Source organism: Panicum virgatum, chromosome 5K (assembly GCF_016808335.1).
Source record: "Panicum virgatum strain AP13 chromosome 5K, P.virgatum_v5, whole genome shotgun sequence".
Classification (NCBI taxonomy): Eukaryota; Viridiplantae; Streptophyta; class Magnoliopsida; order Poales; family Poaceae; genus Panicum; species Panicum virgatum.
The window spans coordinates 58042699-58063204 of NC_053140.1; the positions used below are offsets into that span (position 1 = coordinate 58042699).

Consider the following 20506-nt stretch of genomic DNA (forward strand, 5'->3'; position numbering starts at 1 on the left):
CGGGGCTTGCTTCAGAGCTATGGATCTGAACTGTGCCACACTACTACTCCACACAGTATTCAAATTGTGGAATTTAGAGTCAAAATAATCATAATTGTTTGATGGAACGCGAAGTATCGTTTCAAATTAAAATAGCTGAAACCAGCTCGCAATAGGTGTCAGTTAACTGATGAAACAGGAGATTAGTGGTCAGAACTTTTTTGGATTAAACACACCTTATAAATATAGGCAGGGGAGTCTGCTTTATTTAGACGAAAGTAATACTGTATATAACAAGACCCTGAAGCGCTGATCTTACTCTAAATTTCACCACACTGTACGGAGTAGCACATGTCCATAAATCTGAAGCAACACTGGTAGTGGACTAGTGGTGTAGGTCCCTATGGATGAGTTGGGAGCAGCCAGAATGCTTTGTCCGCCTTCGGAGCATCATCGAGTTTACACAGTTGGTAGGTCCCATCTTTCACATCAAACACTTGCAGCTGTTGCTTGCATCCTATGATGCATGGTAACAATGTTTTCTACCACTGCATCATGCAGATGGCTCGCCCGGCTGCTGCCAGTGGCGCAAGAGAGGTAGGCACTTTGCCCATTACCATGCACTTGCAGGAACCAGGGGAAGTGGATTGCCGGAACCAGAAAATTCTTTCAAGCAAAAGAAAATGTGTGCTCCATTACAAGTTGCAAAACTGCAATGGCAAGTTCGGCATCTTTTCTACTTAAATGATCCTCTGATTGTTTGTGCGGGAATCTCAATGTGTCACAAAACTATATGATGATAACGTCCACACAATTCTTTAAAAAAAAGGTTCACATAATGTTTTTCATATTCTGTTGTACTTGTTTGCATATTTAGTTGGCATTGAACATCAATATATTATTATTTTGCTTTTACGAGTCTAAATTTGACCAACAGTCGTGACAGATATTTTGACGTCAGTCCTCATAACACTGTATTCAAGCACTCCTATTTATCTTTGGTCAATGATCTGTTTATTACGTGAAAATTGTGTTTGATCACTTCTATTTATCTTGGATATTCACGTGTTTATTCAAGAAAAATATTCTATTACCCGTAGCAACGCACGGGCACTCAACTAGATAGATTAAAAATGTGTTGGTCCGAGGACACACGAAGTAGACACGATCCGCTAAAGACTCGTGATCGATTTAATCGGAAACCACAAATCCGATTTCCACGGCACGCCGCTCCGCTCGCGGTCTCGATCCAAGCCACCCGCCTGGCCGCTAACGCGCGGGCCGGGATCACAGAGCGGCCAGCTGCCAATTCGAGCGCGTCAAGCAGCGCCGCGGCCCCATGGAACTTGAGGGGAGACCGGAAGAGGGACGGCGCGGCTGCAGGGCCGAGTGCCCGTCGCCCCGTCCCCCTCCGGCCGCCGCGCAGCCATGGCCGGCCGCGTGAAACCGTAGGGCAGCAAGGAGGCCGGGCCCAGCCGGCCACGCGCGTGCATTGCCCCCGGATGCAACCGTAGTGAACATGCACACGAAACCGTAGCAAAAGAGAGCTTTTGTGAACTTGAAGTTCTCGAAAGCGCAAAGCAAAACAAAGGTGTGCTACTCCACCAGAAAGAAGCTGAATAGGGATCAAATGTGTTCACCATCATCCCAGTCCCAGGTGCATGGCAACATTTACTTGAATGCAATTCCCTATTGGTTATAATCACAACAACAGGTTCTTTGCTATACTAATTTAGTGACACCGTAAAACTCACTCAGGCAGTGAATGGAAATCCCTACACGTGGTGACCATTGAGGCACAGGATTCGAGAAAAGACTCCCCTAACTTCAGAATCAGCGTCTCTCACCATGTCCCATTCCGTTCTCCATGCTATGTGCTCATCAGGCCTAACTAGAATTACATTTTTCCTGCTAATCCGACACATCTCCCACCATGAATTACCAGATACCCTAGGCAATTCCTCGACATTGACATAGTTCGTCCAGGGCGCTAGCACATATCTGCTCTCCTCCACTTCCACGTCATCAGAGCCATGAGGCCACATGACACATACTTTGACTGACAGCTTGAACTCATCTGCTACCTTGAGGGTAGCACGGGCGATCTCATATGACTCTTTCAGTGGTGCGATGATGAGTACAAACTCAAGTTTATCCATACTTACCAGGTCCAATGTTGAGAACACACCCTGCAAGAACCGATCACAGTCGAGAATGTAGAAAACAGTAGAGGAACAGCAAAAGAAAGTGTATGGGTGTATCTGTTAGGTGCGAGGGACATACTCACAGACCTCACTTGAAGCAGGCAGTGCTCTTACAAGCATGTGAGGTAGCCGCAAACCAACCTTAGCGGATGGGATGTACTCTCTTGATGTCCTCTCAGAATGCTCTAGTTTTACTCCTTTCTGAGTCTTCTGACTGCAATCTTCAGTAACTAGTGCTCCTTCTTCATAGCTGAAGGCACACAAATAAGATCATCATAAGAAAATTTGAATATCTCCATGATCTGAGAATATTCCTGCCCTGCTTTGTTGTCCCGGCAACTAAAATGAGAAACAAAACAATAGATTCTTTTGAAGTGATCACTGATCAGTTGTAACGGGACTAACCAGAAGCCAAGATCCTCTGCAGGGAACTGCAGCTGCAGACTTTTTCCTTCATCAAGAATACTTCTCAGCCTTGCTAATCTCAAGGACCCAATGGGATTTTTCTCGTTCAGAATATAATCTGAGACTTGTGCCCGACCAATGGAAAACAACCCTTCCAACACTGCCTTCTGTACATTTCTTGGAATGATTGATCCTAGGCTTCTGTTGATAACTTGATGCACTGACAAACATGTGCAGAGAATACATATATGAGATGAGAAGGGGCAGATAGAAATGTACGTAAACAGTTGCATCTACTGTCAGTACTTCCTTTTGATTTTTTTAAAAAAGTCTACTGCCATCATTCAGGCACAGGACACTTTACCTGAGTTTGCAACAGTTGGATCAAGACCAAGGCTTGCGGGAATAGACATTGCTGCTTTGAAGTTCTCCACGCTTAGTTCAGTATTGAAAATTGCAACCTGCAATAGCAAGGAATTGTATGACACTAAATTAATTCTATATTGGAGACATTGACATTGAATGAATAGAAAGCCTGTGAGAAGGGTCGAACAGGTCGGCGCTCTGATTCATAAGTTTGCAGTATTGATGGTGAAGCAACACCATTCAGCATTAAGCCCAATTTCCAAGCCAAATTATGTGCATCCTGAACACCAGTGTTCATTCCTATAAAGAAATCAGCATATGCATATTTCTGAATGTTGGATTTCATATGCATAGTAAGGAAAATTAACATGGGAATATTTCAGAATCAAAATTCAAAGTAAACTGCTAACCAAAACCACCGGCAGGAGGAAAACGGTGAGCAGCATCACCAGCAAGGACTACACGATTGTTGCAGCTGATGTACTTTTCTGCAACTTCAGCATGCATCGCCCATGGCTTTATGTCTAAAACCTGAACATCTGCTGGCTCCCATCCAACTAATTTGACAATAATTTGCTCACATACCTAGAAGGGCAAGGAAACATAAAATGAAGCAGGGATACATGTATACCGACAAATTTACTCTGCAAATTCATCATGCATAGCATATTCAAGTGTTCAAGTGCAGGAATAAGTTGTTTCAAGAAAACTACAGCACAAACACCTGAGAAATAAATGTGAAACACCATTTAGTGCAGAAAATAGCATTTCAGTAGCTACAAACTAGAACCAAGAAACATAATAGAATGAAATCACCTTAGAGCCGAATTCTTCAAACATCTGCTGAGGAGGATAAAATGGAATCTGAGAATAAAATATGGGTTGTATTAGTGTACATATGAGGATTATATAAATTGCACATGGATCTTCTTAATTCCAACACCATAAAGGTTCACATACCTGCAATACGAATTCCCCATGCTCCAGGTCATGTGCAACGAGCACACCAATTGCGCCTGGATTGAAAACAAAGAATAGCATCCCAGGCCTCTGACTAGATAAATATCTGCCTAGATCTCTGCTAAGAAAATGTACACTGACCAGTTTCTGCAAGTCCCTTTCACCCTCCATAGATATGCCTGCCAATTCACGCACTGTGCTTCTCGCACCATCTGTCCCTAGTAGAATACCACAGTGTAGTTTTCTCTCTAGTATCCTCTCCCCATTGTTAACTGATGTTCCAACCAAAATGCCCTCATCAGTCTGCTGAAGGGATGTGCACTCATGTCCCATCAATATCTTGCTTTCCAGCTCCACATCCTGTGTTGAGATACCAATCTCACTGGGAAAGCATGTCTGGAAACCAATAGCTTCTAGCTTCTTGAGTAACAAATCAACTAACTTGTACTGTGAGAAGTGTGCAACTGATATAGGACTAATGACCTTGTCAAAATCTGCCAAAAGTAGTCGTCAGACAACATATGCAGGGAGGTGCAAGACATTGCTCGACATCAGAAGAACTGAACTGGCCTTCGGGCTTCATGTGATCAACCGATCCGAGAACGGAACCGGAGAGTGAAGTACAGTAGACGAACTTCCTCCACAAATCCACTGGGGGCTGGGACCTCTCGATGTCCCCAGCCAAGCCATCCAACTTGCGGAAGATCTGAAAATGCCAGCCACCCGTGAAGCCACCACCCAAAACAACACACATAAAGATTAAGTCGCAACGTTGGAGTGCATTGGTAAGCATACACACCTCCATTGTGCGGTTGTTGATGAAGTGCGCTCGGGGGTGCCGAGTGAACTCCACATTCTTCTCTATCACCGCGCATTTGATCCCTGCAGAATTTGAATAAAACAAGTAACTGCATCAAAGGCTGCCGGTTTTCAAAAGAATTTCCAAGGATCCTTCAGCAATTTAAGCACCTAAACTCATTGAATCACTAAGCAGTCATCCAAACTAGCACAGCGCACTTGAGAGGTAACTTGTTTCATCACACTCGTCCGGTCCCCTCATTGAACATCCGCTCAGCTCAACACTCCCGCCTACTACTTTAGAAGCACGATTCCGAACAGGTGATGCGCGAGGGACACAAGGCTCTTACCGAATTTGGTGAGGAGGAAGGAGAGGACGAGCCCGACGGGCCCAGCTCCGACGATGAGCACCGGCAGATGCGGCGCGTCGCCTCGGCATCCCCCGCCGGCGAGGGAGGAGAAAGGCGGGTGCTGGCGGCGGCGGAGCCACCAGATCACGCCCCGGTGCGCTGCAAAGAGGCGCCCGGGCCCGCCGCCGGCGATTGACGGCATCGATGCGGTCGGTTGGGCCTTCGGCGTCGGCGTGGGATGAAATTTCTCTGGGGGAATAGGCTACTTGGCTACTTGCAACCCCTTGCAATTGCAAGAGGGGTTTATGGAAGGGAATTGGGTAGGGAATTATATGGGTTTAGAAGGTGACACGACGGCACAGTAGTGTGGCTCGTCAGGCACCCGTGACAAACTTTCTCCTCTGAAGCATGCATATGACAAATCAGTACCTTTCGAGGGATAATAAAACCATCATTTAAATGCAAGATGAATTGAAGAATCAAGATAGTATACAACTTCTCTAATATGCTGGTACCATATGTCCAGAAGCAGATTCTCCAAACGCCAATAGGACTACAATCAAAGAACTAACCATACATCATTGATAGTGTAGAATACATTAGGTCATTACCACATTCTATAAAAGCTCAAAACCTAAGCATAAGTGTCTCAAAGAATTCTGCAAAGTATAAATTTGAAGAATGTCATGCAGTACCCCTCATGCAGATTAAGATGTTATTAGCTTGGCCAAGAGTAAACTAAGGTCAGTATATTGCTAGTAGTTTTTCCTAACCAATAACAGCATAAAAACTGCACAATGATGTTGATGTCTCCCCATTTCAGTCATAGCTAATGAGTAATCCAAAATCATACACATTTGCATTGACGAAGCAAAGCATTACTTCAGAATTGTCTAAAAACTCACAATCAAACAGGAAGAGCGAAGTGCATAGCACTGAATTAGCAACAACTATAGCAGCTATTGTGTATGCATCATTGTGCTAAAAACATGGTCATGTATCAGAAAGACTTGTAGTTGTTTACATGCTGAAAAACAATGCAGGTAACCCACATATGATAAATGTACTATGAATTTGATAGAACCAGGAGGCCAAATAAAATCTAATTTTAGCCAGAAACATCAATTGATCTGAAATATATTTTTTAGATGGTGTGCATACACATTGATGCATGGTTGATGTACCTTCATGCAGAGGTGTCCCCTAATTCCTAATCCTCTAACTGGGGAAAAAACTAATTGTAGCTAAGAATCACTACGAACAAAACAGGTAGCTAAGAATCACTACGAACAAAACAGAAACAACCAGTGCAGGATAAGAATATGTGCAAAGCATATGTGGCCTAGTGTTCTATATTTTTTTTAGTGCTACTAACACACCAGTGAACAATTCAAGATTAGCCAAGAAATATCTCCTGTATAGGCGGGGCTACTGAAGTAGGACAATTGTATTCTTGGTCATGAACTATACGCAGTCGATTTTAATTTGGCAAATTCTATATGTCGTCGATCACAGAGCAAAGACAGGCTGGTGGTCACTGCTCAACACAGTTTGCTTGGATTCTTAAAATAGTGTATGCATCCATTATAGGCTCAATTTGTGTTCACAAAACAATCATATCACGGTGGAGGTAACTGAAATACTGAAATTGCAAAGCACCTAATACTATACATGTAATTTGCCACAAGAAACAATGTAGAGTGGGTATGAGATATAACTATCACTAGATTAAAACATTGCTATGGACAGTTCAGTGTATCCACCAGAACTGAACCAAGAGTACAAGGTATACCTGCAGGCGTTGACGGTGGTCGAGAAGGCCACTGAAATCCTCGCAAATCTTTTGTATCTACAAATCATTTACATTTGCATTGAGGAAGCAAAGAACTACTGAAGAATTGTGTTTTTCTCTATACATCAGATCCATGCAAAAAACGAGAGAAGCATTGATATGTTATTGTGACCTCGATTCAGCTGACTGCCTCTGTTTGGGAGCACCGGCTGCAAGGACCTGAGCTTCTGTGGTCCTTTTCGAGAGGAGAACAACACTGCAATAGCCAGAAAGCAATCACATAATTCTTTGTGTGGATGATCTCAATTGATTCAACCTCATGGGGAAACTATTTTGCAAACACAGGGATGAACTTCATGAGGAATCACGTAATGCTCACCTGATGTGGAGCCGACGGCGAAGGTCTCGAGCCGGAGCAGATCCTGCCGCGCGGTGAGCCGCAGGAGGGGCGCGGCCTGAGCAGTTCGTAGGTTAGGAACCGCTCCAGCGCAGAGAAGGCACGGCAAGCGGGTGAGACGGGTCTCCGGCGAGCGAGGCGCGGCGGAGAGGCACGCCGCGCGGGTCCGAGGCGCACGGCGGCCGCGGTGGAATCCGAGGGGCACGACGGACGCGGTGGAATCCGTCGCAGAGCCGAGGGGCACGCCCCGATGGAGAGGCGCGGAGGAGATTGGCGCTGGACCGCGACGGGGCGGCGGCCGGAGAGCTCGGATCTGCAGCGCGGCGGGGCGGCGGCCGGTGCGCTCGGCGAGAGAGGAGGCGAGCGTGCGGCTTCCGGACGGAGGGCAGTCGGAGGCCAAGCGCGTGGATGCGACGCAGATGGAGGCGGGCGAGCGTGCGGCGGCCGGGCGGAGTCGCGATTGGGAGGTGGAGTACCGAGCAGTTGCGCGGAGAGAAGGCAGGCGAGGCGGACGCATGTGATTGGGACGGGCGCGGAGCAGGAGGGGCGGACACAATCACACAGAGGCTTTCATCAAGTTGTGCAGTCCTTTGCTGGCCGGGGCTTGCTTCAGAGCTATGGATCTGAACTGTGCCACACTACTACTCCACACAGTATTCAAATTGTGGAATTTAGAGTCAAAATAATCATAATTGTTTGATGGAACGCGAAGTATCGTTTCAAATTAAAATAGCTGAAACCAGCTCGCAATAGGTGTCAGTTAACTGATGAAACAGGAGATTAGTGGTCAGAACTTTTTTGGATTAAACACACCTTATAAATATAGGCAGGGGAGTCTGCTTTATTTAGACGAAAGTAATACTGTATATAACAAGACCCTGAAGCGCTGATCTTACTCTAAATTTCACCACACTGTACGGAGTAGCACATGTCCATAAATCTGAAGCAACACTGGTAGTGGACTAGTGGTGTAGGTCCCTATGGATGAGTTGGGAGCAGCCAGAATGCTTTGTCCGCCTTCGGAGCATCATCGAGTTTACACAGTTGGTAGGTCCCATCTTTCACATCAAACACTTGCAGCTGTTGCTTGCATCCTATGATGCATGGTAACAATGTTTTCTACCACTGCATCATGCAGATGGCTCGCCCGGCTGCTGCCAGTGGCGCAAGAGAGGTAGGCACTTTGCCCATTACCATGCACTTGCAGGAACCAGGGGAAGTGGATTGCCGGAACCAGAAAATTCTTTCAAGCAAAAGAAAATGTGTGCTCCATTACAAGTTGCAAAACTGCAATGGCAAGTTCGGCATCTTTTCTACTTAAATGATCCTCTGATTGTTTGTGCGGGAATCTCAATGTGTCACAAAACTATATGATGATAACGTCCACACAATTCTTTAAAAAAAAGGTTCACATAATGTTTTTCATATTCTGTTGTACTTGTTTGCATATTTAGTTGGCATTGAACATCAATATATTATTATTTTGCTTTTACGAGTCTAAATTTGACCAACAGTCGTGACAGATATTTTGACGTCAGTCCTCATAACACTGTATTCAAGCACTCCTATTTATCTTTGGTCAATGATCTGTTTATTACGTGAAAATTGTGTTTGATCACTTCTATTTATCTTGGATATTCACGTGTTTATTCAAGAAAAATATTCTATTACCCGTAGCAACGCACGGGCACTCAACTAGATAGATTAAAAATGTGTTGGTCCGAGGACACACGAAGTAGACACGATCCGCTAAAGACTCGTGATCGATTTAATCGGAAACCACAAATCCGATTTCCACGGCACGCCGCTCCGCTCGCGGTCTCGATCCAAGCCACCCGCCTGGCCGCTAACGCGCGGGCCGGGATCACAGAGCGGCCAGCTGCCAATTCGAGCGCGTCAAGCAGCGCCGCGGCCCCATGGAACTTGAGGGGAGACCGGAAGAGGGACGGCGCGGCTGCAGGGCCGAGTGCCCGTCGCCCCGTCCCCCTCCGGCCGCCGCGCAGCCATGGCCGGCCGCGTGAAACCGTAGGGCAGCAAGGAGGCCGGGCCCAGCCGGCCACGCGCGTGCATTGCCCCCGGATGCAACCGTAGTGAACATGCACACGAAACCGTAGCAAAAGAGAGCTTTTGTGAACTTGAAGTTCTCGAAAGCGCAAAGCAAAACAAAGGTGTGCTACTCCACCAGAAAGAAGCTGAATAGGGATCAAATGTGTTCACCATCATCCCAGTCCCAGGTGCATGGCAACATTTACTTGAATGCAATTCCCTATTGGTTATAATCACAACAACAGGTTCTTTGCTATACTAATTTAGTGACACCGTAAAACTCACTCAGGCAGTGAATGGAAATCCCTACACGTGGTGACCATTGAGGCACAGGATTCGAGAAAAGACTCCCCTAACTTCAGAATCAGCGTCTCTCACCATGTCCCATTCCGTTCTCCATGCTATGTGCTCATCAGGCCTAACTAGAATTACATTTTTCCTGCTAATCCGACACATCTCCCACCATGAATTACCAGATACCCTAGGCAATTCCTCGACATTGACATAGTTCGTCCAGGGCGCTAGCACATATCTGCTCTCCTCCACTTCCACGTCATCAGAGCCATGAGGCCACATGACACATACTTTGACTGACAGCTTGAACTCATCTGCTACCTTGAGGGTAGCACGGGCGATCTCATATGACTCTTTCAGTGGTGCGATGATGAGTACAAACTCAAGTTTATCCATACTTACCAGGTCCAATGTTGAGAACACACCCTGCAAGAACCGATCACAGTCGAGAATGTAGAAAACAGTAGAGGAACAGCAAAAGAAAGTGTATGGGTGTATCTGTTAGGTGCGAGGGACATACTCACAGACCTCACTTGAAGCAGGCAGTGCTCTTACAAGCATGTGAGGTAGCCGCAAACCAACCTTAGCGGATGGGATGTACTCTCTTGATGTCCTCTCAGAATGCTCTAGTTTTACTCCTTTCTGAGTCTTCTGACTGCAATCTTCAGTAACTAGTGCTCCTTCTTCATAGCTGAAGGCACACAAATAAGATCATCATAAGAAAATTTGAATATCTCCATGATCTGAGAATATTCCTGCCCTGCTTTGTTGTCCCGGCAACTAAAATGAGAAACAAAACAATAGATTCTTTTGAAGTGATCACTGATCAGTTGTAACGGGACTAACCAGAAGCCAAGATCCTCTGCAGGGAACTGCAGCTGCAGACTTTTTCCTTCATCAAGAATACTTCTCAGCCTTGCTAATCTCAAGGACCCAATGGGATTTTTCTCGTTCAGAATATAATCTGAGACTTGTGCCCGACCAATGGAAAACAACCCTTCCAACACTGCCTTCTGTACATTTCTTGGAATGATTGATCCTAGGCTTCTGTTGATAACTTGATGCACTGACAAACATGTGCAGAGAATACATATATGAGATGAGAAGGGGCAGATAGAAATGTACGTAAACAGTTGCATCTACTGTCAGTACTTCCTTTTGATTTTTTTAAAAAAGTCTACTGCCATCATTCAGGCACAGGACACTTTACCTGAGTTTGCAACAGTTGGATCAAGACCAAGGCTTGCGGGAATAGACATTGCTGCTTTGAAGTTCTCCACGCTTAGTTCAGTATTGAAAATTGCAACCTGCAATAGCAAGGAATTGTATGACACTAAATTAATTCTATATTGGAGACATTGACATTGAATGAATAGAAAGCCTGTGAGAAGGGTCGAACAGGTCGGCGCTCTGATTCATAAGTTTGCAGTATTGATGGTGAAGCAACACCATTCAGCATTAAGCCCAATTTCCAAGCCAAATTATGTGCATCCTGAACACCAGTGTTCATTCCTATAAAGAAATCAGCATATGCATATTTCTGAATGTTGGATTTCATATGCATAGTAAGGAAAATTAACATGGGAATATTTCAGAATCAAAATTCAAAGTAAACTGCTAACCAAAACCACCGGCAGGAGGAAAACGGTGAGCAGCATCACCAGCAAGGACTACACGATTGTTGCAGCTGATGTACTTTTCTGCAACTTCAGCATGCATCGCCCATGGCTTTATGTCTAAAACCTGAACATCTGCTGGCTCCCATCCAACTAATTTGACAATAATTTGCTCACATACCTAGAAGGGCAAGGAAACATAAAATGAAGCAGGGATACATGTATACCGACAAATTTACTCTGCAAATTCATCATGCATAGCATATTCAAGTGTTCAAGTGCAGGAATAAGTTGTTTCAAGAAAACTACAGCACAAACACCTGAGAAATAAATGTGAAACACCATTTAGTGCAGAAAATAGCATTTCAGTAGCTACAAACTAGAACCAAGAAACATAATAGAATGAAATCACCTTAGAGCCGAATTCTTCAAACATCTGCTGAGGAGGATAAAATGGAATCTGAGAATAAAATATGGGTTGTATTAGTGTACATATGAGGATTATATAAATTGCACATGGATCTTCTTAATTCCAACACCATAAAGGTTCACATACCTGCAATACGAATTCCCCATGCTCCAGGTCATGTGCAACGAGCACACCAATTGCGCCTGGATTGAAAACAAAGAATAGCATCCCAGGCCTCTGACTAGATAAATATCTGCCTAGATCTCTGCTAAGAAAATGTACACTGACCAGTTTCTGCAAGTCCCTTTCACCCTCCATAGATATGCCTGCCAATTCACGCACTGTGCTTCTCGCACCATCTGTCCCTAGTAGAATACCACAGTGTAGTTTTCTCTCTAGTATCCTCTCCCCATTGTTAACTGATGTTCCAACCAAAATGCCCTCATCAGTCTGCTGAAGGGATGTGCACTCATGTCCCATCAATATCTTGCTTTCCAGCTCCACATCCTGTGTTGAGATACCAATCTCACTGGGAAAGCATGTCTGGAAACCAATAGCTTCTAGCTTCTTGAGTAACAAATCAACTAACTTGTACTGTGAGAAGTGTGCAACTGATATAGGACTAATGACCTTGTCAAAATCTGCCAAAAGTAGTCGTCAGACAACATATGCAGGGAGGTGCAAGACATTGCTCGACATCAGAAGAACTGAACTGGCCTTCGGGCTTCATGTGATCAACCGATCCGAGAACGGAACCGGAGAGTGAAGTACAGTAGACGAACTTCCTCCACAAATCCACTGGGGGCTGGGACCTCTCGATGTCCCCAGCCAAGCCATCCAACTTGCGGAAGATCTGAAAATGCCAGCCACCCGTGAAGCCACCACCCAAAACAACACACATAAAGATTAAGTCGCAACGTTGGAGTGCATTGGTAAGCATACACACCTCCATTGTGCGGTTGTTGATGAAGTGCGCTCGGGGGTGCCGAGTGAACTCCACATTCTTCTCTATCACCGCGCATTTGATCCCTGCAGAATTTGAATAAAACAAGTAACTGCATCAAAGGCTGCCGGTTTTCAAAAGAATTTCCAAGGATCCTTCAGCAATTTAAGCACCTAAACTCATTGAATCACTAAGCAGTCATCCAAACTAGCACAGCGCACTTGAGAGGTAACTTGTTTCATCACACTCGTCCGGTCCCCTCATTGAACATCCGCTCAGCTCAACACTCCCGCCTACTACTTTAGAAGCACGATTCCGAACAGGTGATGCGCGAGGGACACAAGGCTCTTACCGAATTTGGTGAGGAGGAAGGAGAGGACGAGCCCGACGGGCCCAGCTCCGACGATGAGCACCGGCAGATGCGGCGCGTCGCCTCGGCATCCCCCGCCGGCGAGGGAGGAGAAAGGCGGGTGCTGGCGGCGGCGGAGCCACCAGATCACGCCCCGGTGCGCTGCAAAGAGGCGCCCGGGCCCGCCGCCGGCGATTGACGGCATCGATGCGGTCGGTTGGGCCTTCGGCGTCGGCGTGGGATGAAATTTCTCTGGGGGAATAGGCTACTTGGCTACTTGCAACCCCTTGCAATTGCAAGAGGGGTTTATGGAAGGGAATTGGGTAGGGAATTATATGGGTTTAGAAGGTGACACGACGGCACAGTAGTGTGGCTCGTCAGGCACCCGTGACAAACTTTCTCCTCTGAAGCATGCATATGACAAATCAGTACCTTTCGAGGGATAATAAAACCATCATTTAAATGCAAGATGAATTGAAGAATCAAGATAGTATACAACTTCTCTAATATGCTGGTACCATATGTCCAGAAGCAGATTCTCCAAACGCCAATAGGACTACAATCAAAGAACTAACCATACATCATTGATAGTGTAGAATACATTAGGTCATTACCACATTCTATAAAAGCTCAAAACCTAAGCATAAGTGTCTCAAAGAATTCTGCAAAGTATAAATTTGAAGAATGTCATGCAGTACCCCTCATGCAGATTAAGATGTTATTAGCTTGGCCAAGAGTAAACTAAGGTCAGTATATTGCTAGTAGTTTTTCCTAACCAATAACAGCATAAAAACTGCACAATGATGTTGATGTCTCCCCATTTCAGTCATAGCTAATGAGTAATCCAAAATCATACACATTTGCATTGACGAAGCAAAGCATTACTTCAGAATTGTCTAAAAACTCACAATCAAACAGGAAGAGCGAAGTGCATAGCACTGAATTAGCAACAACTATAGCAGCTATTGTGTATGCATCATTGTGCTAAAAACATGGTCATGTATCAGAAAGACTTGTAGTTGTTTACATGCTGAAAAACAATGCAGGTAACCCACATATGATAAATGTACTATGAATTTGATAGAACCAGGAGGCCAAATAAAATCTAATTTTAGCCAGAAACATCAATTGATCTGAAATATATTTTTTAGATGGTGTGCATACACATTGATGCATGGTTGATGTACCTTCATGCAGAGGTGTCCCCTAATTCCTAATCCTCTAACTGGGGAAAAAACTAATTGTAGCTAAGAATCACTACGAACAAAACAGGTAGCTAAGAATCACTACGAACAAAACAGAAACAACCAGTGCAGGATAAGAATATGTGCAAAGCATATGTGGCCTAGTGTTCTATATTTTTTTTAGTGCTACTAACACACCAGTGAACAATTCAAGATTAGCCAAGAAATATCTCCTGTATAGGCGGGGCTACTGAAGTAGGACAATTGTATTCTTGGTCATGAACTATACGCAGTCGATTTTAATTTGGCAAATTCTATATGTCGTCGATCACAGAGCAAAGACAGGCTGGTGGTCACTGCTCAACACAGTTTGCTTGGATTCTTAAAATAGTGTATGCATCCATTATAGGCTCAATTTGTGTTCACAAAACAATCATATCACGGTGGAGGTAACTGAAATACTGAAATTGCAAAGCACCTAATACTATACATGTAATTTGCCACAAGAAACAATGTAGAGTGGGTATGAGATATAACTATCACTAGATTAAAACATTGCTATGGACAGTTCAGTGTATCCACCAGAACTGAACCAAGAGTACAAGGTATACCTGCAGGCGTTGACGGTGGTCGAGAAGGCCACTGAAATCCTCGCAAATCTTTTGTATCTACAAATCATTTACATTTGCATTGAGGAAGCAAAGAACTACTGAAGAATTGTGTTTTTCTCTATACATCAGATCCATGCAAAAAACGAGAGAAGCATTGATATGTTATTGTGACCTCGATTCAGCTGACTGCCTCTGTTTGGGAGCACCGGCTGCAAGGACCTGAGCTTCTGTGGTCCTTTTCGAGAGGAGAACAACACTGCAATAGCCAGAAAGCAATCACATAATTCTTTGTGTGGATGATCTCAATTGATTCAACCTCATGGGGAAACTATTTTGCAAACACAGGGATGAACTTCATGAGGAATCACGTAATGCTCACCTGATGTGGAGCCGACGGCGAAGGTCTCGAGCCGGAGCAGATCCTGCCGCGCGGTGAGCCGCAGGAGGGGCGCGGCCTGAGCAGTTCGTAGGTTAGGAACCGCTCCAGCGCAGAGAAGGCACGGCAAGCGGGTGAGACGGGTCTCCGGCGAGCGAGGCGCGGCGGAGAGGCACGCCGCGCGGGTCCGAGGCGCACGGCGGCCGCGGTGGAATCCGAGGGGCACGACGGACGCGGTGGAATCCGTCGCAGAGCCGAGGGGCACGCCCCGATGGAGAGGCGCGGAGGAGATTGGCGCTGGACCGCGACGGGGCGGCGGCCGGAGAGCTCGGATCTGCAGCGCGGCGGGGCGGCGGCCGGTGCGCTCGGCGAGAGAGGAGGCGAGCGTGCGGCTTCCGGACGGAGGGCAGTCGGAGGCCAAGCGCGTGGATGCGACGCAGGTGGAGGCGGGCGAGCGTGCGGCGGCCGGGCGGAGTCGCGATTGGGAGGTGGAGTACCGAGCAGTTGCGCGGAGAGAAGGCAGGCGAGGCGGACGCATGTGATTGGGACGGGCGCGGAGCAGGAGGGGCGGACACAATCACACAGAGGCTTTCATCAAGTTGTGCAGTCCTTTGCTGGCCGGGGCTTGCTTCAGAGCTATGGATCTGAACTGTGCCACACTACTACTCCACACAGTATTCAAATTGTGGAATTTAGAGTCAAAATAATCATAATTGTTTGATGGAACGCGAAGTATCGTTTCAAATTAAAATAGCTGAAACCAGCTCGCAATAGGTGTCAGTTAACTGATGAAACAGGAGATCAGTGGTCAGAACTTTTTTGGATTAAACACACCTTATAAATATAGGCAGGGGGGTCTGCTTTATTTAGACGAAAGTAATACTGTATATAACAAGACCCTGAAGCGCTGATCTTACTCTAAATTTCACCACACTGTACGGAGTAGCACATGTCCATAAATCTGAAGCAACACTGGTAGTGGACTAGTGGTGTAGGTCCCTATGGATGAGTTGGGAGCAGCCAGAATGCTTTGTCCGCCTTTGGAGCATCATCGAGTTTACGCAGTTGGTAGGTCTCATCTTTCACATCAAGGCTCTGTTTAGATCACAACGGGTAAACACAAAAAAAAATCACATCGAATATTTAGACACATACATGAAGTACTAAATGAAGTCTATTTACAATATTTTTTTTGCATGGATGGGCTGTAAATTGCGAGACGAATCTAATGAGTCTACTTAATCCATGATTTGCAACAGTAATGCTACAGTAACTATTCACTAATTATGGACTAATCATGGATTAATTAGCATCATTAGATTCGTCTCGTGATTTACAATCCATCTGTACAAAAATTTTTGTAAAATAAACTTCATTTAATATTTCAAATTAGCAAAATTTTATGACAAAAAAATTTTGCGCTCCATCTAAACTTGCAGGGAGTTGTTGCGATCGAACATGAAGTACACCCGGTCACAGCCCTGGAAAAAAAGAAAAAAAAGAAAAAGAAAAAGAAAATTCTCCGCCGGGCCCCACCCGTCAGCCTCTCACTCTCCTCCTCTCTGTTTTGCGCCGCGGCACGCACGCGTTGTCGCCGCCGGCCATCCTCGGGCCACGTGCCAGCCATCCTCGTGCGCCGTGCCCAACCGTCCCTCCTCTCATCGCCTCAAAACCCCGCCCCGACCCCCGTTCCCCTCAAACCCTAACCCTAGCCTTCCCCTTCTCCATTAACGCCGCCGGCCCGAGCTCACGTCGCCGCGATTCCGCCGCTCCGGTGAGCCGCGGTTCAATTTCTTGCGCGGGGAGCATCTCCTCCCTTCCCTCGCTCGATTTCGCCCCTAACCCGGCCCCATCCGCCTCCCTGCAGGGCCGCCGCCGCTCTCCTCCGCCCGCCGCCGCCCCTGCCCGTCGCGCCGCCCCCTCGCCGCCGCTCCTCGCCTGCGCCACCGCCGGTGAGGCTCGCCGCCTCCTCCTCATCCCCGTGCGCGCCGCCCCTGGCCCGCTCCGGCCTCGCTCCGCCGCGCCGCCGGCGCCGCCGCGTGTGCGCGCCGCGCGCGTGGGCGCGCCCAGGCGCTGGGTCAAGGCTGGCCTTGGCCTTGACCCGGCCTAGGGGTGCCGCTCGGCCCCCTGGGCCCACCTGTCGGTGGCCGGGGTGGCTACCCGCTGGTAGACCTAGCAATTTCGCTAGGGTTTCTTAGGTTTCATATATCTGCAATCTTGCAAAATTTGTAGAAATTTATGTATAGCTCCAAAAATTATGAAACCTGTTTTGTTGGATTCCTCTAGCTGAGATCTACTTAGGAAAAATATTGTTTTGCATGTTACTGTGTTGTAGATTTATCTATAGTTTTATCTTACAAAAATGAGTTTAATGCTTATTTATTTGTGTATGGCTCCAAAAATTACAAACTAAATTTTGTTAGACTCCTTGTAAGGTTTAGTTTCTAGTAGTGCAACGTACTCATGTGTTTCCTTGCTGTTGGTTAGGGTTTCATTTCGATTTCGTGCTTGCTGTCCAAAATGTGGTTTAATATAGAACTTTTGGCTGGAAAGTGAGAAATTAGTAAAACTAGTTTTGTTAGCCTTGTGTTCTTGCCTAGTTTCCATGATTATTTTCTTGGATTTGTTTAGTTCAGTTTGTATTCCTTTTCTGTTCTACCTTGTTTGGAGTGGCTGAAAACTCATATATTTATGATTAATTATAGGAAAATGCTTTTGCTGCAAAACTAATTTTCATAAGTTCTTTGCAATGTCTTCTGCATTCTCAAATTATTTCTTGATTTATGCTTGTTGTTAAGTTCATTTCTTAATTCTTGCATCGCATTTATGCATTTTAGTGACCGAACCGTCGGAGAACGAACCCGTGGAACCCGCCGAGTCCGTTGAGCCTGGACCCGGAATCCCGTTCGTGGTCGAGCCCAAAGTTAACCCAGGCAAGTAGCTAAGCATGATTCCTTGCTCCTATTTAATCTGAGTTAGTTAGTTATCTCACCGGGTAATGTTGGGTTATATATAGTATGTATGTATTGCACTCTTGTACCTACTTCCATGCATTACCTTTCCTTGATTTGTTATCCTTGTTCTTGGCACTAGTTAGTTAGTTAATTACTTAATCTGACTAGATGCTTAGCCCTGCTTAGAGTACTTCTTTCGCTCGCTAAACAGGAATGGTTTGGAGGATCACTTTTACCGGTTATCCTTGATCGCACTGGTTCGGTTGGATTGTTAAGAGTTTGGTAGTATCGAGATTCGAGCGGAATGGTAGGGCCTAGTGAATGGAGTCACTTAGGTAGGTCCGCTTGGATCGGTTAAGGACCGTCCGTGGATGACGTCGGCTTTGAGCACCTTTTCGTGCTACCACATATCCAATATAATGGAACGGATAAGCCAATTACCTTCCTTGACTTGATCATTGATGTACAGTCCTAGATACGTGGCCAAGGGCTATGCAGAGAGGCTTAGAGGTGTCCCCGGGTGGACCTACGAGTAGGAAAGTTTAGAGATGTCCCCGGTGGAAACTAAGTCTCTACGCGTAAGCTAGGTGTGAAGATTTCAATGATCGAGCCATGTTGGGAACGGTTGACGCGAGTACCCCCTTATCCAACAATGGCCGGTTGGGTGAGTTGCATGGTCCTTGCGTCGTGTGGGTAAAGTAGTACACCCTTGCAAGGTTATAATCAATTCGAATTGCCGCGCTCTCGATTATGAGCAAGCTCTTTGTCCGTTGAACTCTTCGTAGAAAGTTTCGGTTATGTTGGAAATGGTTCATGGCACCTCTGTGCCTCATTATTTTGTATACTCTTAATGTACTAAAATTGTTTAGGGGTTTGGGCAATGTTAATTAATTCTGATAGGTGATAGAGTAGAGAGCTACTGCTTCTGCAATAAATACTTAACCTTAAAGCTTTTACTTGAGCCTTGCATGATCCTTGTTTATTTAATCGCGTAAGTCTTGCGGAGTACCTTTTGTACTCAGGGTGCTTTCTAAACCTAGTTGCAGGTGAGCCAGAAGTGGTGTTCGGCCACTTCTACCCCGCTGATCCAAACGCGGGGGAAGAGTAGGTCGTGGTGGCTTTAATGATGTCCTTGAGCAAGGCATCATTACTTCAGTAAGTTTTTATCGTAATTGAGTTCCGTGAGAGTATGTAAATGCAATAAACTTTATGTTTCTGTTTAATATGACTTTCGTGAGCCCAAGGCTTGTAAGTGGAGTTTGAAACCCACCTATATTGAACTTGTAATGTTAAGTGTGTAAAACTGCTCTTTGTGAATTATTGGCGATGTATTCGATTGTAAACGGTATGTGCATATGCTGATCCTGGGCGTATGCTGGAGCACATACCGGGACTACCGGATTTGATATTATTTTGGATGAATGACGTGTCGGTTATTCGTGTCTCTAGATGTGGGATAACACGTGGCACGCTCACAGGCAAGCACGTGTTAACTCTCGTCTGGATGATAATGACCGGCGGTTCGTTTAAAATAGTATCAAATTGGGCGGTTCTCACAACGGGTATCGGAGCTGAGGTTTCATGAAGTGAACCTAAAATTGGCTTAGTGGGTTGAGAGTCAAATAAAATTTGACTACTTGCACTAAGATTTACTTTGGTTAAAAATTTGAACTTCTGGTAAAATGCTAACTTTCTTCCTTTGTCTTAGAGCTAATTCTTTCTTACGGCTTCACTTGTTTAATTAAGACATGCTTAACCCCTCTTGACTGCATGAGTAGCGGGAGCGTAGGAACACCCTTTCATCTTTTGGAAACCTTTTGAGCCTTTTACCGGAGTTGAGAGGGTGGGAATCACCCATTGTCCTGAGCGCTAGTAGGAGGGTTGTAGCGCTGCTGGACAATGCGGTTGTTGCCGTAAGTGAGTGCTAGAACGTTAAGGCGTGCTCACGATGTGAGGAGACGTCATGTTGCATTCATACCTCGCATGCATGCATACTTTCTTTTGGTTTTCCAATCTGCATCTAACTAATCTAGTGTGTCGTGGTCTAGTTTTCGCTGATCTCGTTCTTGCTAATCTTAGTGGACCTAATCTACTCTATCTCTTAGAGTTGCTACTCCGGTGTTGATCGTGTGTTAGATTTTTATCTACACATTATCTTTCCACCCTGCCTTTGAGTATCATTCTCTATCTTTCATTCCTGACCGCTAACCGTTTTGTTTATTTACAGGATGGTGTTGCGTTCGGGAACCAAAAGGGATGGTGCCAATGGTTCGGGTGGCAATAACAACCGCAACAACGAGGATCCCCTCCCTAATCCTCCAGTTCACCCAAACCTCGCGGACGTCTTGGCCCGGCAAACTGAACTCATGGCGCATTTAGTCAATCAGCTGGGCAATGCCGGCAATAATGGTCCAAGAGCTGAGCCTCAAGTGAACAGGTTCGGAGAATTCTTCCGTACCAACCCACCCATCTT

At 45.8% G+C, this 20506-nt stretch overlaps 2 protein-coding genes across 24 annotated transcripts; both read right to left on the minus strand.

Moving 5' to 3' along the window:
- Positions 1-1573: 1573 nt before the first annotated feature.
- On the minus strand, positions 1574-7784 carry LOC120710393 (2,4-dichlorophenol 6-monooxygenase-like). 12 transcript variants are annotated; one of them, XM_039996058.1, is made up of 15 exons: positions 7234-7738; positions 7027-7110; positions 6855-6911; positions 5578-5615; positions 5063-5463; positions 4714-4796; positions 4485-4620; positions 3915-4408; positions 3771-3818; positions 3365-3539; positions 3142-3254; positions 2953-3049; positions 2589-2808; positions 2271-2433; positions 1574-2168 (listed from the first exon to the last, which is right to left on the minus strand). In XM_039996058.1, exons 5-15 carry the CDS (start codon positions 5262-5264, stop codon positions 1755-1757), a joined length of 2145 nt encoding a protein of 714 aa, XP_039851992.1. In that variant the 5' UTR covers positions 5265-5463; positions 5578-5615; positions 6855-6911; positions 7027-7110; positions 7234-7738; the 3' UTR covers positions 1574-1754. The 12 variants fall into 12 exon arrangements, with proteins under 12 accessions (XP_039851992.1, XP_039851991.1, XP_039851995.1 ...); XM_039996057.1 differs by having other exon boundaries at positions 5063-5615; positions 7234-7735; XM_039996061.1 differs by lacking the exon at positions 7234-7738 and having other exon boundaries at positions 5556-5615; positions 7027-7113.
- Positions 7785-9422: 1638 nt separating this feature from the next.
- LOC120708954 (2,4-dichlorophenol 6-monooxygenase-like) lies at positions 9423-15647 on the minus strand. 12 transcript variants are annotated; one of them, XM_039994415.1, is made up of 14 exons: positions 14876-14962; positions 14704-14760; positions 13427-13464; positions 12912-13312; positions 12563-12645; positions 12334-12469; positions 11764-12257; positions 11620-11667; positions 11214-11388; positions 10991-11103; positions 10802-10898; positions 10438-10657; positions 10120-10282; positions 9423-10017 (listed from the first exon to the last, which is right to left on the minus strand). In XM_039994415.1, the coding sequence occupies exons 4-14, from the start codon at positions 13111-13113 to the stop codon at positions 9604-9606; spliced, it is 2145 nt and encodes a 714-aa protein (XP_039850349.1). In that variant the 5' UTR covers positions 13114-13312; positions 13427-13464; positions 14704-14760; positions 14876-14962; the 3' UTR covers positions 9423-9603. The 12 variants fall into 12 exon arrangements, with proteins under 12 accessions (XP_039850349.1, XP_039850347.1, XP_039850348.1 ...); XM_039994413.1 differs by having other exon boundaries at positions 13405-13464; XM_039994414.1 differs by having other exon boundaries at positions 12912-13340; positions 14876-14959.
- Positions 15648-20506: the final 4859 nt, after the last annotated feature.

Excerpts from the sequence above, each read along its gene's own strand:
- LOC120710393 (XM_039996055.1), bottom strand. The coding sequence starts at position 7,768 with ATGCGTCCGCCTCGCCTGCCTTCTCTCCGCGCAACTGCTCGGTACTCC. Across the intron at positions 3,255-3,364 it reads TCCTCCTGCCGGTGGTTTTG|GAATGAACACTGGTGTTCAG; the intron begins GTTAGCAGTTTA and ends ATTTCTTTATAG. Across the intron at positions 2,809-2,952 it reads TCCAACTGTTGCAAACTCAG|TGCATCAAGTTATCAACAGA; the intron begins GTAAAGTGTCCT and ends CATGTTTGTCAG.
- LOC120708954 (XM_039994408.1), bottom strand. The coding sequence starts at position 15,617 with ATGCGTCCGCCTCGCCTGCCTTCTCTCCGCGCAACTGCTCGGTACTCC. Across the intron at positions 12,646-14,703 it reads ACCACCGTCAACGCCTGCAG|GGATCAAATGCGCGGTGATA; the intron begins GTATACCTTGTA and ends CAAATTCTGCAG. Across the intron at positions 11,104-11,213 it reads TCCTCCTGCCGGTGGTTTTG|GAATGAACACTGGTGTTCAG; the intron begins GTTAGCAGTTTA and ends ATTTCTTTATAG.